Source organism: Topomyia yanbarensis, chromosome 2 (assembly GCF_030247195.1).
Source record: "Topomyia yanbarensis strain Yona2022 chromosome 2, ASM3024719v1, whole genome shotgun sequence".
NCBI lineage: Eukaryota > Metazoa > Arthropoda > Insecta > Diptera > Culicidae > Topomyia > Topomyia yanbarensis.
The window spans coordinates 147,849,269-147,865,157 of NC_080671.1; the positions used below are offsets into that span (position 1 = coordinate 147,849,269).

The 15,889-nt window shown below is 42.1% G+C and overlaps 2 protein-coding genes across 2 annotated transcripts in view; one reads left to right on the forward strand and one right to left on the reverse strand.

The window, feature by feature from the left end:
• The window catches only part of LOC131681668 (cyclic nucleotide-gated cation channel subunit A), a 651,507-nt gene that overhangs the window by 488,490 nt on the left and 147,128 nt on the right, over positions 1–15,889 (reverse strand). The window lies entirely within an intron of this gene.
• Positions 1,992–3,434, forward strand: LOC131679836 (uncharacterized). The gene has a single exon (XM_058960585.1). It carries the CDS (start codon positions 1,992–1,994, stop codon positions 3,432–3,434), a length of 1,443 nt encoding a protein of 480 aa, XP_058816568.1.

Sequence of the window (15,889 nt, forward strand, 5' to 3'; positions counted from 1 at the left end):
ATGTATTTTTTTCACTTTTTAGTCTTTTTAACCTTTTTGGACTTAGTTTCGGCAGCTTTATTAAACTTTTTACCAGCACTCGCTGCTTTTTTCCTCCGCCAGCGTACGTAAGGATTTGATTTTTCTCTTCCTCCAATGCATCTTTTACTGTGGAATAGGTCCGACGTTCCAAATTTGGGTTGATCGGCGTTTACGGCTTTACCGCTTATTCGAATCAGATCGTGCACTCGCCTTGGGTTGCGGTTTGACGTCTTCAGGGAGGCTTACATCTGCAGCAAATTTTATGCTAATGGACTAGTTTTGTTAATGGTCGGGTCGATCTGTGACAAATCTTGCCTCAGGAGAAATAAATCAGCACTGAAGGGACACACGCCAGAGACTCTCAAACAAGTTCGAATATTGTTAAATGTTGGAATCATTTTTTTTTAAACAATTTCCAACTTTTAATGATTCTAATCTATTATTTCAATTTGGTAATAATTTTAAATTATTAAATTAAATTATCTCGTGTAAATTTTTCCTTACAATAGGGGAACCCGGGGCTATTCGGACCTACTTAAGCAAATTGCCCTTTAAGGTGGATAGATGCGAAAAAATTACCGGTAAAAAGTCCTAATTGTTAGTTTGAAACCTCAGCTACATTTTGTTGCCATAAAAAGATCATTTGCATCACTCAATGGCAGCGCTAGGCAACGATTTGCAAACCTCTACGTTTTTTCAGCTTTCTACAATGTAGGGATAATTCGGACCTTCCTACGGGGCTCAAACGGTCATTTTTCTTTAATTTTTTTACGATGAAATTATGTTTACCTATGAAGTAGTTACAAGAGACACTTGCTTTACACGTCTTTGTTTTCGATATAGGGGTGCACGTTGCAAATTCTACAAAAATGGTATGTAACGAAAAGTGGTCCAATTTTAAAAGCATATAATTCAACCATCTCACGATAAATTTTCAATTTTTTTGCGTATATCGCCCCGAAATAATTCTAAGAATAGATTGCAATAGATAAACCCAAAGATTTTTGATATCATGGCATTAAAAATTTAAATAATGAGCAACCTAGTCACAATATCGTGCATTTACAGACAGAAGATAGCGCTTCCCTACTCCAGTACGACAGATTCGTGTACCTAGCGCACTGCGCTTCTATGAATGACGTCATCATAGACTATTTAAACGGACAGATTTCGCCAGAGCAGCTCAGTCGTCGAAGAAATCAATCCGGCCACAAATTCCAAGAAGATATGGGAAAAAATCGATGCTCTTAGCGGTAAAAGGTGGAACAACAAAAAATACTTACGAGTAGACGGCATATTCACCGATGTACCTGCTGAAATGGCCGATTCACTTGCCGATCACTTTGCAGCAGTTTCGGCTACTGATGGCTACTCCAAAGATTTTCAGGAACGGAAAGTTGAAGAGGAGAAAAATATGCCCGACCTCGACGTAGCGCCATCGCCGTTGGATGCCAATTTTAGCTTCAGAGAATTAAATTGGGCACTCAACAAGGCTGCCGGGCTATCAGAAGGCCCCGATCGAATAGGGTATCCACTTTTGAAGCATCTTCCCACAAGAGCAAAGGTGATTCTGCTTGACATATACAACAGCGTCTGAAGTTGCGGTATCGTTCCCGATGAGTGGAAAGAAGCCACAGTAATACCCATCAAGAAACCCGGAAAAGAAAGTACCGAAGCGGACGAATACAGACCGATATCGCTAACGAGCTGTGTCGGGAAGATCCTAGAGCGCATGATCAATAGGCGATTGATCCAGGAAATTGAAAATAACAATCGAATTGGAAACCGGCAGTTTGCCTTTCGGCCAGGCAAATGAGTTGACAGCCATCTAGCCCAATTGGAAACAATTCTAGAAGATACACTTGAATCTGGCATGCACGCTAATAATGCTTGATCTATCCAAAGCATTTGACAGAACCTGGAGACACCCGATTATTACTACTCTCAACGAATGGAACGTGGGGAGCAGGATGTTGAAATACGCCCACAGTTTCCTGGACGACAGAAGTTTCAGAGTATTCGTTGACGGTTCTCTTTCAGATCGGCGACTACTAGAAAACGGCATACCACAAGGCTCAGTTATTTCACCAACACTATTCAATATTGCAATCAGCTCGATCTGTAAACACATCCCGGAAAACATTGAAATATTGCTGTATGCCGATGACTTGATCCTCATCGCTATAGGGAGTTTTGCTCGAGCCGTTCGACTAAAAGCGCAAGCTGCGCTTAACAATGTGCTGACCTGGGCTGAACAGCATGGACTACAGTTCTCGATCACAAAATCCAAGCTACTCCACATATGCAACGGTGGTAGACACAAAAACGTGCCAAACCTTGAAACTGAGGATGTTACCATTGAAAAAGTTCCAAGCGCCCGAGTCCTTGTAGTACAAGTAGATGCCAAACTGAAATTCACGAAACACGCCGAGATTCTAGTCAAAGAGTGCCAAAACCGATTGAGTATAATAAAAGCAATTAGTAGAAGGTACGCAGGCGGCAACCGTCAAACACTGTTCAGAATCTGCGACAGTCTTCTTATAGCCAAAATCTTCCATGGTTTTGGGCTTTACAGTCGAGGTGGAGAAAAAATAATAGAACGGCTTCAACCTGTTTATCATACCGCCATCAGATCCATCTCAAGAGCACTTAGAACCAGCCCCATCCTTTCGCTGCTTGCTGAAAGCGGACAGCTTCCGTTCAAACACCTCATGACCGGTCGACTTGTCAACAAAGCGTGTAGTTGGCTGGAAAAACGACCTGTTGAAGAGGCAATGATCTGCCCGATGGTTAGACGTGCATCGGAATGCTTGGAACAATTGACAACTTCTCAAATAGCTACTATTAGTTCGCTTAAACGAGTCAGTGACCGAGCTTGGGACGCGGTTGAACCCAAAATCGACTGGAGCCTCAAGAATGAACTACGAGCTCATGAAGCCCCATCTAAGATACAGGCCATCTTCAGGGAGACACAAACGAGGCAATATTCGACATCAGTTCAGTTTTTCACCGACGGCTTCCTGGACAAAGACAGTGTTGGACTGGGAGTGCACGGCGAAAATATTGACATCTCCATGCGTATACCTGACTGCTGCACCATATTTTCGGCCGAGGCATTGACAGTCACCGAAAATGCCCCGACCTCAGGACATTCTGTCATCTTCAGCGATTCTGCAAGCTGCATACAGGCGATCGACCATGGAAAAACCCGGCATCCGTGGATACAAGCGGTGGAAGATGCTTCCACTAAAAAGAACGTCACATTCTGCTGGGTGCCCAGCCACTCGGGCATATCAGAGAACGAAAGAGCCGATTTCCTAGCCGCCCAAGGACGAACGAATGAGTGCACCGATATTCCAGTACCGGTGAAGGATTTTGTTAAATCAGTCCATTCTAAACTCCGACAAGCTTAGGAAATAGAATGGGGGAAATGCAACACTTTCACAAGAATTATTAAGTCGACAACTCTACCCTGGAAGGACATGCCTAATACTTCAGAACAGACGGCAGTTACCCGTCTACGTATAGCACACGAAACTGACGCACAGCTTCATCATCAACAAAGAAGAGAAACCACAGTGCTGCGGAGAGGACCTCACCGTGCGACACCAGCTCCTTGACTGTCAACGATACCAACAGAGCAGGGACCAACATCTCGGAAACATGGCTCTAGGAGAAATACTTCACCCTGAAAACGAAGAAAAAATAATTAACTTTTTAAAAGAATTGTCATTGCTAGATAAAATTTAGTTTTTAAGACATTATACTCAATGAAATGTAAATTTTATTCTGAATTGACGTGACGAATGAAATTTTTTTTTTAAGTTGCGTAAATAAAAAAAAAAGATGGGTAGGTAATGTCAGAGACATAACCGGAGTGAAGTAGAATACATTTTAGACCGGTAAATTCTGCTCTGGAATAAGCAATTTCTATGCGATTTTGTCGACTTTAGCACATTCATAGTTTATTTGGAGTATTTTTGGAATTATCAAGTTGACAATTTGCAACATTCTTTGAAAATATTGTTGAACTTTTATGAATGAAGGCACGCAAACGAGCGTTTGACCGTCGTCCTACTACCAGCATCAGAGAAGTAGCAGATCAGCATTTTTCGCCACATGACCTGTACCAAACAAACCGTAAGTCCACCGGAGGAAAGGCTCCCCGCAAGCAGTTGGCAACAACTCCCTGGCAACCCTATACCATCATATGGAGTTTGACAGCGACCGACATATATGGGGCGTTATAGCTATAAAGCCCCAAAGAATTATGTTCGGCACTATGCTCGATATTCAAGCATTTCACACGACGTTTTGCATCTTGTGGGATGATTTAATAATTTAATTTAATCGACATTTTGTAACTAAATACAGCTTCTAATCATTCGGCTCAAAATCAATGTTTTGCCTTTCATGGCAGTGATGCTGGCTGTACAGAGACGTCGTCCTTGACAGAGGCTGGTTGGCAACGAAGGCCGTGTAAAAGTGCCCCAGTCACGGTTAGCGTTAAGAAGCCCCATCGCTACCGAACAGAAACAGTCGCCCTGCGAGAAATTCACAGCTATCAGAAATCGAGCGGGCCTAAATTGTGACCCAAAATAAACCACAAACCAACAAGTTGTTTTCAGGACCAGCCAATTATAAAGTATTATTATTATAAATGAAATTTTCCATTACCTTACAACCTCCCACCCCCTTTCCTACCCGGCTTGAATAACTATCAATCTTGATGATGCTGTGCGGCGGGGGCACTAGTTTTTATTATAGTGGAAAATTTAGGTTTACGCGTTTTTCCCTAAAGTTTTTTAGCTGTGCTGTTTTCAAGGAAGTTGTAGTTGAATTCAAAATAAAATAGTTTATTTCTGTTGTCAGAGATGGACCTTCCAACGAAAACTAGTCTGGCTCGCTTGGAATCGAATTGTATGGACCAACCACTGCTTTCACAAAATCTGTTATTTTCAGTAATTGTACATTCTACAGAATTAGTCACAACTATTTCCAATCAGCGCAAAAATCGAAGATTTTCATTCAGTACAATAGCAGATTTTCACTTTTAGAAAAACAGGCAACATTCTGGCCGAAAATTTTGAAACGGAGCACCTATATCGAAATGTTAGAAAACGTTCGATTTTTGTAAATTGAATCATTACACTAACCTGTCTACAAATCACACAAATAACTTTTTTATTTTGTGCCATTCTACTTGAAAGCGACGATATTGTTCACAAGTGGCTCACTTACCATCCAACGCTCTTGGCAAGCCACTTTCTGATGCTTGTAATAAAATTTCAATTCGATTCTTTGTCGATAAATTGATGGCCCTGAAAAGGGCCTTTTCTTTGGGCAGTTTTCGAAATTTACTTGGTGCTGGTGTATATGGTAACAGTTTTGGTGCCATCGAAGACGGCGTGCTTGGCCAACTCTTCTGACAGCAGCAAATGGACGGTGGTTTGAATTTTGCGGGAGACGCTGCAAACGAACTGCTGCATGCTGATGCTGCAAGCGAACTGATCGTGAACAACAGCATGCTGAGTTTTTATACCTGACTACAGCACAATGTAAGCTCGTCCTTTTTTGTGTTGTCCTCAATATGTGTTCGTCGTAGCTCCACCCCTTGGTTGGTCGACCACATATTTTTGATAAAGAACAAAATTGAAATTGTGTTTCCAATACGGAGGTTATCGAACACTCAGGGTAAAAAGAGTAATGTAATATGGCACCTTGGTAAAATGTTTGAGAATTGAAACCTTTTTTGAATGCGCCTAGTAAACACGAAACTGTAAACAAACACACAAATGATAACTTTTTATTTTATGTCATTCTACGTGAAATCTACGATATTGTTCACAAGTAGCTCACTTGCCATCGAACGCTCTTGGCAAGCTACTTTCGGATGCTTGTAATAACAAAATTTCAATTCGATTCTTTGTTGATAAATGGCCCGTACCAAACATACCGCTCGTAAGTCCACCGGAGGAAAGCCTCCCCGCAAGCAGTAAGCAACGAAGGCCGTGTAAAAGTGCCCCAGTCACGGTTGGCGTTAGGAAGCCTCATCACTACTGAACAGAAACTGTCGCCCTGCGAGAAATTCACAGCTATCAGCAATCGAGCAGGCCTAAATTGTGACCCAAAATAAACCACAAACCAACAAGTTCTTTTCAGGACCAGCCAATTATATTCCAGTAAGATATAAATGAAATTTTCGTTTTCCATTGCCTTACAACCTCTTTCCTCCCGGCTTGAATTACTATCAATCTTGATGATGCTGTGCGGCTGGGCACAGGCAGTTTCCATTATAGTGAAAAATTTAGGTTTGCGCGTTTTTCCCAAAAGTTTTTTAGCTGTGCTGTTTTCAAGGAAGTTGTAGTTGAATTCATAGTAAAATAGTTTACTTCTATTGTCAGAGGTGGACCTTCCAACGAAAACTAGTCTGGCTTGGAATCGAATTGTATGGACCAACCACTGCTTTCACAAAATCCGTTATTTTCAGTAATTGTACATTCTACAGAATTAGTCACAACTATTTCCAATCAGCGCAAAAATCGAAGGTTTTCATTCAATACAACAGCAGATTTTCACGTTTGAAAAAACAGGCAGCATTCTGGCCGAAAATTTTGAAACGGAGCCCCTATATCGAAACGTTCGATTTTTGTAAATTGAATCATTACACTAAACTGTCTATAAATCACAAATAACTTTTCATTTTGTGCCATTCTAGTGAAAGCGACGGTATTGTTCACAAGTGGCTCACTTACCGTCCAACGCTCTTGACAAGCTGATGCTTGTAATAACAAAACTTCAATTTCATTCTTTGTCGATAAATTGATGGCCCTGAAAAGGGCCTTTTCTTTGGGCAGTTTTCGAAATTTACTTGGTGCTGGTGTATATGGTAACAGTTTTGGTGCCATCGAAGACGGCGTGCTTGGCCAACTCTTCTGTGACAGCAGCAAATGGACGGCGGTTTGAATTTCGCGGAACATGCTACAAACGAACCGCTGCATGCTGATGCTGGAAACGAACTGAGCGTAAGCAACAGCATGCTGAGTTTTTATACCTGACTACAGCACAACGTAAGCTCGTCCTTTTTTGTGTTGTCCTCAATGTGTTCGTCGTAGCTCCACCCCTTGGTTGGTCGACCACATATTTTTGATAAAGAACAAAATTGAAATTGTGTTTCCAATACGGAGATTATCGAACACTAAGGGTAAAGAGAGTAATGTAATACGGCACCTTTGTAAAATGTTTGAGAATTGAAACCTTTTTTGAATGCGCCTAGTAAAAATTCACTTCACTCCAGTTTGTTTCTGACCATATTTGCAATTTGCGTACTGAAATAAATCATAATTTAGGGTTTAACCCAAATAGCTCTCCAGGGAGAAACAGTCCATGAAACAGAAAATGCAAACTCATTCTTTGAAATGATTTTGGTGGCTCTGAAAAGGGCCTTTTTTATAATGATACAAGTGAGTTCTACCTTTTCAAGAGATTTTTCAAACCCGAAGAGGCGAATGACCTTAAGGTTAAAACCTCTATAATCGAAATAAAAAAAAAAAAAAAAAAAATACCTTTTCAACTTCCAAATCCATACAAAGTGCGTCCCTGCCGCTTCAGAGTATAGACGACATTCATTGCGGTTTTGCGCTTGGCGTGTTCAGTGTAGGTCACGGCATCTCGGATGACATTTTTCTGCACACCATCAGCATTCGTAGATTAAATTGGAGATGCATTTTACATCACCACGACGAGCCAGACGCCGACTGGCAGATTTGGTGATTCCCTAGATTTTATCACGAAGAACCTGGCGATGACGCTTGGTACGGGAACGCAAACATGATACCGCTCATTGTACCGTCCGGACGAGCATGTTGCTCGTGTGGTAAGCGAGCACCCACTGATACAAAACAAGCTCGCGTGACCTGTATATATAACATTCCCGTATGTAATGAAACGCTTACATGCTCCTTTTTGACGGCTCTGCGTGGGATATGCTGACAAATTGCGCATTTTCCTCGCTGTTTCCGAAGGATTTTCTGAAAATCCTTGTTTTGGTTTATTTATAGTAGTCGCAGTAATTCCGAAATTTAATACGATATACGTGCACAAATTTCCGATCAGATAGTGCAAAAATATTGCGATTTCGTCCAGTAGAACGGAAGATACTCGCATTTCAAACCTGGGAAAATTTCTCAACTGAAATTTTTGAAACGAGACCCCATATTGAAACGTTAGAAGTATTCTACTTCAAAAACAAACAGAGCAGCTCAGTTGCCTGTTGAGCGGCAGACGACGCAGGTCAGTAGTATTTTGATTCTACTAATAGGTACATACTACAAAGCCTATTTATATATGAATACACTGCCACTTGAAAAACCGTTGCAAAAACGAATCTTGTCCATGTATAAAATTGTTTTCGATTCTTGTATATTTATAGTGTCGATATATGATTAAGACCACTGCATTCGCTATATTTGTAACTAGAATGCTTGGTCTATACATGAAATGTGATTATATTGTCTAAAATTTGATTTTTCTTCACTGGTCCGGGTTTTTTACCACACACAATCGAAAAGTTTTTACAAGCCAATCTTATGCTATAAAGATTTAGTTCCAGATTTTAGTTCGGTCACAGTTTTCTATCTTCTTTCTTCAGATCTTCTTAAATAAGTTTAATATGTAATGTATGTATATGTAATATTCGATGTTGATTAGTTGTGATTAAACCATACGTAAGAAATAAATATTTTACATTAAGTAGTATAGTCCTACGTCTACAGCTCGTGCAACCTCATAGGGCTGCCCCTTGTAGTTTTATTTGTTGCTTAAATTGCGGTTTTTCCATTATAATGAGAATGTTTTGAGAATGGCGAAAACAACGAAACACGTTGTATCTTTTTTCTAAAAAGAACAAAGAATTAACTTCAGCTCTCAAAATTAATGTTTCAGAATAGCGGTTCCACGAATATGTACGATAGTTAGAAAGTCTTGCTATTTTCGGAGAAATCGAGGGGGTCCGAATTACCCCCACTGTCTTAATAGCCCCGGGTTCCCCTACATAATAATATTAAATATAATTAATACATATATGATTGGAATCCAAAAAAGATTCATATTCAGTGTAGTGTTTGATAGTGACGGAGAAACAGGGTGCTGCCTAACGAATATCCATCACTGTACCATAGCGCGAAGGTAAAGTACTACTTTTTTACAATGCTCAATTTTTCCCCTTTTCTTCCGAAGTAAAGGAATGATGTATGCGAAATGGCGATTATCGTCCGTTAGGGTTGTGTCAGCTGCTTGCTTAGAAACTGAAACTAAAGCTCACAGTAATATTTCGCTTAAAACGAGGGCAACAGTAAAACATAAATCAGTCAAGAGTGAAAGTTATGGTAGAATTATACTCGATACGCCGTAAAAATTATACTGTTCTAGTTGAATGCAGTGGGCCATTGGACTAGGCGTTGGCGCTTACTAGCTAGTGTAGCACTCAGTGCTAAATATTCGAGGTCATATTTTTCAACATCGCGTTTGAAGCAGATCTTGTAGAGTGCATATTATGGTTAGAGAGTTCCACTTCCTGACAGCATAAAATTTTGTGATGCATTCGATTAAAAACTTGCGTGAAATGTTTTAGGTGTAGCTTTTCAACGAATTCCCAAGTTTCACATAACTATGCTGACCAACTCTGACGAAAAAATTCATAAACCATGCGGACTATGTACCTTATATCGATCCCGCTTCGTTATAGAATGGTGTACGCACTTTTTGTCAGAGTTGGTCAGCTTACTCATAACTAATCTATTGACATATGGGCATATGTACTATTGATTTTATCTGAAATCGGAATAGCCGAGTAAACAAATAAATACTGTTCAATCATCCAACATTTCAGGATAGACTAATCCATTCTCCGACCATTCCCACGCTTTCGGACAATTCATCGGGGTGGCTGTGATATGATTCTAATAAAATTATCTCGTCATAACGAAAACAAGCTGGATGTTTGCGAGAAAAATGTTTGCATTGTTGGGCAAATACTGTTAATGGACAACGATTTCAAGACGATCTACTTTTCAAAGCTCAAAAGCATTTGAAACGAAATTTTCCCCTGATTTTTATCAATTGCAGTTGTTTGCGTATTGCTTAAGAAGGGCGTCTGGTGTAGTGGACAAAAAGAATCGACTTTTTTTTGTTCGCTTAAGTATGGAACCTCTAGAATAGTCTTCCGCAATCTCGGTGGCCACGCTAAACTTCTTTTGTGTTAAACAGCCATGCATGCCTCGCGCGTATTTGCTAAAACACATGTTTTTAATCTAACGGCAACTTTAATAACGTTTTTCAAATTGGCGAACACGATAACTCAAAAACAAATCAACGAATTGACTTGATTTTTTATGAGAATGCACAATATGTGTAGACTGTCAATGAACCACATCAAACGGAATAAAAAAATTTTCTCCCTATTATTTTGAAAAAAAGTGAGCGAATTTTACAGTAAAATTTGAGATTTTTTGATTTTCATGACGTCATTTTCCGAAACTCGAACTTTTTTCTATTTTTTTTGTTCATCGAGTAACTACAAGTCTAAGCTTCCATTCGTTTTCGAGCTCTTCATCGAGACAGAGGTTGTTTTTTCTAGTCCGTAGTGCTGTGTGAGACGATAAAGAATAGTGTTAATCCGCATTCAAGGTAATTTTGCCAGTTCGGTTCGGTCCTCAGTCTTTTGTTCGCGTGTGAGGATTAAACAATAGCCAGCTATATAAGCTGGATCGGTTCGTCGTTGGACACCAGTTTAAAGCTAAGTGGTTTTTGTCATTTGTAACACATTTATTGCTTTCTTCCGTCTGCGCGGGCTCTGACCCCGTGCGTTGACGTTTTCTATGGTTCCCTCTCCGGATGGTCAAATGGAAGTTGAATCGGGTTCAACTTCTAAGGCTCCCCCCCGGCCCAAATGCTATCCAGAACTCTCAACTGGTCCATTTGTGGTCTTCTTTCGGCCCAAGACTAAATCACTGAATCTTCTTCAGATTTCTAGAGACCTGACGGAACGGTTCTCGGCTGTGACCGAAATTTCAAAGGTCCGCTCGGACAAGATAAGGGTGTTGCTAGCCAACTCAAAGCAGGCAAACGATATTGCTTGCTGTGAGCACTTTACGCGGGATTATAACGTGTATATTCCGGCTGTAAGAGTACAATCCGAAGGCGTCGTAACCGATGAGAGTTTGACGTGCGAGGATCTGCTGAAGTACGGGGTTGGCCGATTCAGAGACCGCTTACTTCAGCCAGTTAAAATACTTGAGTGCAAACGTTTGCACTCAGTAGTAGTTGCGGGGGATGGTTCAAAAACGTACCCCCAATCAAACTCTTATCGGGTGACCTTCGCTGGTACCGCTTTGCCAAATTTCGTCCTCTTGCACAAGGTTCGTCTGCCTGTGCGTATGTTTGTGCCGCGGGTCATGAATTGCACAAAGTGTAAACAACTGAGTCACACAGCCACCCATTGTAGCAATAAGGCCCGCTGTGGAAAATGCGGGGAGAATCATCTAGATGATTCGTGTAGTAGGCAAGCCGAAAAGTGTCCTTACTGTGCGGAGAGTCTGCATGATATCTCGGCATGTCCCGCGTACAAACTACGCGGGGATAAACTGAAACGTTCCCTTGCGGGACGATCCAAACATTCTTTCGCAGAAATGTTAAAGAATGCTACGCCACCATCCTCAGCAAACATCTATACTCACTTGCCTCCTGACGAGGGCGAGGCTGGTAACCCACAAGAGGGAACATCTACTAGGGTGCCTAGAATTTATAGGAAGAGGAGGAACATTTCCTCTCGTAAAGTTCCTTGTAAAGGCCAGAAGGTGTCCCTTGACGGGGCTCCGAAAGTGACATCTATTGGAAGTGTTGCAACCAAACCGAAGCAGTTAGCTCCTGGTCTCGGAGGATTAAGCTCAGAGAAGGAGTTCCCAGCACTTCCAGGAACATCAAAAAGCCCAAGTGTTCCTTTGTTTCAGTTCGAGAGTAATCACAGCACTGGAATTATCAAACTCTCGGACATTGTGGACTGGATAATAAAAACTTTCAATATTACTGATCCTATTAAAAGTCTTATGTTAGCTTTTCTCCCTACAGTGAGAACATTTTTGAAGCAGTTGACTGCTAAATGGCCCCTCCTCTCAGCGATTGTATCCTTCGATGGCTAACTCATCGAACGAGGTCACGGATTTGATCACTGTTCTACAGTGGAATTGCAGAAGTATCATCCCGAAAATCGATTCCTTCAAAATTTTAATAAATAATTTGAGTTGCGATACATTTGCATTATGTGCGCCTTAGACTTGTCCCTTTGCTCAACATCGCTGCGGTTAAATTGCACGTGGAAGGTAATTCCTGATCCCCACGGCAGCGACCATCTGCCGATTGTAGTCTCAATCAATAACGGTTCAAGGCCATTGAAATCAATCAATATTTCGTATGACCTCACACGAAATATCGATTGGAAGAGCTATGCTGCCGCGATATCCGACAACATCGAATCTACCCAAGAACTTCCTCCGGAGGAAGAGTACAGCTTTTTGGCTGGCTTGATTCTCGACAGCGCGAATCAAGCTCAGACTAAACCAGTACCCGGCGCGAACATAAAAAAACGCTCTCTTAATCCGTGGTGGGACAAAGAGTGCTCAGACGTGTACGCGGAGAAGGCCGCCGCGTATAAGACCTTCCGGGACGACGGGTTACCCGCCAGCTATCGACAATATGCGACGTTAGAAACGCGAATGAAGAGTTTGATGAAAGCCATGAAACGTAGTTACTGGCGCCGGTTCGTTGACGGACTAACGAGAGAAACATCGATGAGCACTCTTTGGGGCACGGCCCGGCGTTTGCGAAACCGAAACAGTACTAACGAGAGTGCAAAATATTCAAACCGTTGGATATTCGATTTCGCCAAGAAGGTTTGTCCGGATTCCTCCCCGGCACAGAAGATTTACCGCGCCGCGTCTCCTCACGATAGCGCGAACGAAACACCTTTTTCGATGGTGGAGTTCTCACTTGCTCTCTTGTCGTGTAACAATAAAGCTCCGGGGCCAGACAGAATCAAATTCAACTTGTTGAAGAATCTGCCTGACTCTGCCAAGAGACGCTTGTTGAACTTATTTAATAAGTTTCTCGAGGCTAACATTGTCCCACTCGATTGGAGACAAGTGAAGGTCATCGCCATCCAAAAACCAGGAAAACCAGCCTCCGACCACAATTCGTACCGTCCGATCGCAATGCTATCCTGTATCCGGAAGTTGTTCGAGAAAATGATCCTATTCCGCCTCGACAATTGGGTCGAAGCAAATGGCTTACTGTCAGATACACAATTTGGCTTTCGCAAAGGCAAAGGGACGAACGATTGTCTTGCGTTGCTCTCAACTGAAATTCAAATGGCCTATGCTAGCAAAGAGCAGATGGCATCAGTGTTCCTAGATATTAAGGGGGCTTTTGATTCAGTTTCGATCAACATTCTTTCAGAGAAGCTGCACCAGCATGGTCTTTCAGCGACTTTAAACAACTTTTTACTAAACTTGTTGTCGGAAAAGCACATGCATTTTTCGCATGGTGACTTATCGACATCACGATTTAGCTACATGGGCCTTCCCCAGGGCTCATGTCTAAGCCCCCTGTTATACAATTTCTACGTCAACGACATTGATGAATGTCTTGACAATTCCTGCACGCTAAGGCAACTTGCAGACGATGGCGTGGTGTCTGTTACGGGATCCAAAGCTGTCGATCTACAAGGACCATTACAGAATACCTTGGACAATTTGTCTGCATGGGCTATTAAGCTGGGTATCGAATTCTCCACGGAGAAAACTGAGCTAGTTGTATTTTCAAGGAAGCGTGAACCAGCACAACTACAGCTTCTATTAATGGGTCAAACTATCGCTCAGGTCTTCACAGTAAAATATCTAGGGGTCTGGTTCGACTCGAAAGGTACTTGGGGATGCCATATTCGGTATCTGAAACAGAAATGCCAGCAAAGGATCAACTTTCTTCGTACAATAACCGGAACATGGTGGGGTGCCCACCCAGGAGACCTAATTAGGTTGTATCAAACAACGATACTGTCGGTAATGGAATACGGATGCTTCTGCTTTCGCTCCGCCGCGAACATACATTTCATCAAACTCGAAAGAATTCAGTATCGTTGTTTGCGTATCGCCTTAGGGTGCATGCAGTCGACCCATACGATGAGTCTCGAAGTGCTGTCGGGCGTTCTCCCGTTGAAAAATCGATTTTGGGAACTCTCATATCGATTGCTCATTCGATGCGATATCTTGAACCCGGTCGTGATTGAAAATTTCGAAAGGCTTGTTGAGCTCAATTCTCAGACCCGTTTCATGTCACTGTACTTTGACTACATGGCGCAGAATATTAACCCTTCTTCTTACAATCCCAACCGTGTGCATTTCATAAATACTTCTGAATCTACTGTTTTCTTCGACACATCCATGAAAGACGAGATTAGTGGAATTCCGGACCACATACGCCCACAAGTGGTTCCAAACATTTTTTATAATAAATTCCGAGAAGTCGACTGTTCTAAGATGTTTTATACTGACGGATCAAACCTCGAAGGGTCCACTGGCTTCGGTATTTTCAATCAAAAGTTCACCGCCTCCTACAAACTCAGTGACCCTGCTTCAGTTTACGCCGCAGAACTAGCTGCCATTCAGTATACCCTTGGAGTCATTGAAACATTACCCGCAAGCCATTATTTCATCGTTTCGGATAGCCTCAGTTCCATTGACGCTATTCGCTCGATGAAACATGGCAAGCACTCCTCGTATTTTTTGGGGAAAATACGGGAGCTACTGATGGTATGGGTCCCTTCTCATTGCTCCATTCCGGGCAATGAGAAGGCAGACTCCTTAGCTAAGGTGGGTGCCTTAGAAGGAGACGTTTACGAAAGACCAATTTGCTTCAGCGAATTTTTCAGTATTACTCATCAGAGAACCCTCGAAAGTTGGCAAACTTCGTGGAGCAGTGGGGAGCTGGGAAGGTGGCTACATTCGATAATCCCTAAGGTATCGACGAAACCTTGGTTCAAGGGGATGGCTCGTGGATAGTGGTATCTGCGCTTGTGGCGACGGCTATCACGACATCGAGCACATTGTCTGGGCGTGCACCGAGTACAGTTCCGCCAGGTCTCGGCTAATGGATACCCTGCGGGCCCGAGGAAGACCAACCAACGTCTCGGTTCGAGATGTGCTGGCAAGCCGCGATGTCCTCTATATGACCCTTATATACACCTTTGTAAAAACCATCAATATACAAGTCTAACTGCCCCTTCTTATTTTCCTTATCATTCTCAGAACCCTCTTCCACCTCTATCAAAGCATCTGTATCGAATGAGCCAACAAACACGGGACCTACGGCACGAACATAACACGCTTAACTCGAAATGTAGCCGATCCACATCTGAGCCGTACTACGAAATCGTCTGGAAAAACCCCTGTCATCTTGAGGAGGACCACCCGGCGTCCCAGTACATGATTCCCCTGATGAAGGCCACCCGAGTTTGTAATCCATCCGTTGATCTCACGATGCCTGAAACTGAAATAATTTTCTCTCCCTGCCATCTTTGTCTACCCTCCCTCCCCTGACTCTTATACCCAGAAGTAACACCCCTACACCCCCCCCCCCCCCCAATATCATCACGGAGCATTTAGCTCTTCTTGTCTCTTCTAGTTTTAACTATTATATTATATAATCCCACACCCACAAAAATAACTATAATTACGAATCTTTACAAAATTCAATCATGCCCTCTAGTTATTCCTACTTTTAAGATAGTCGTAAAAAATTGTCCCTCTTAGTTAAACAT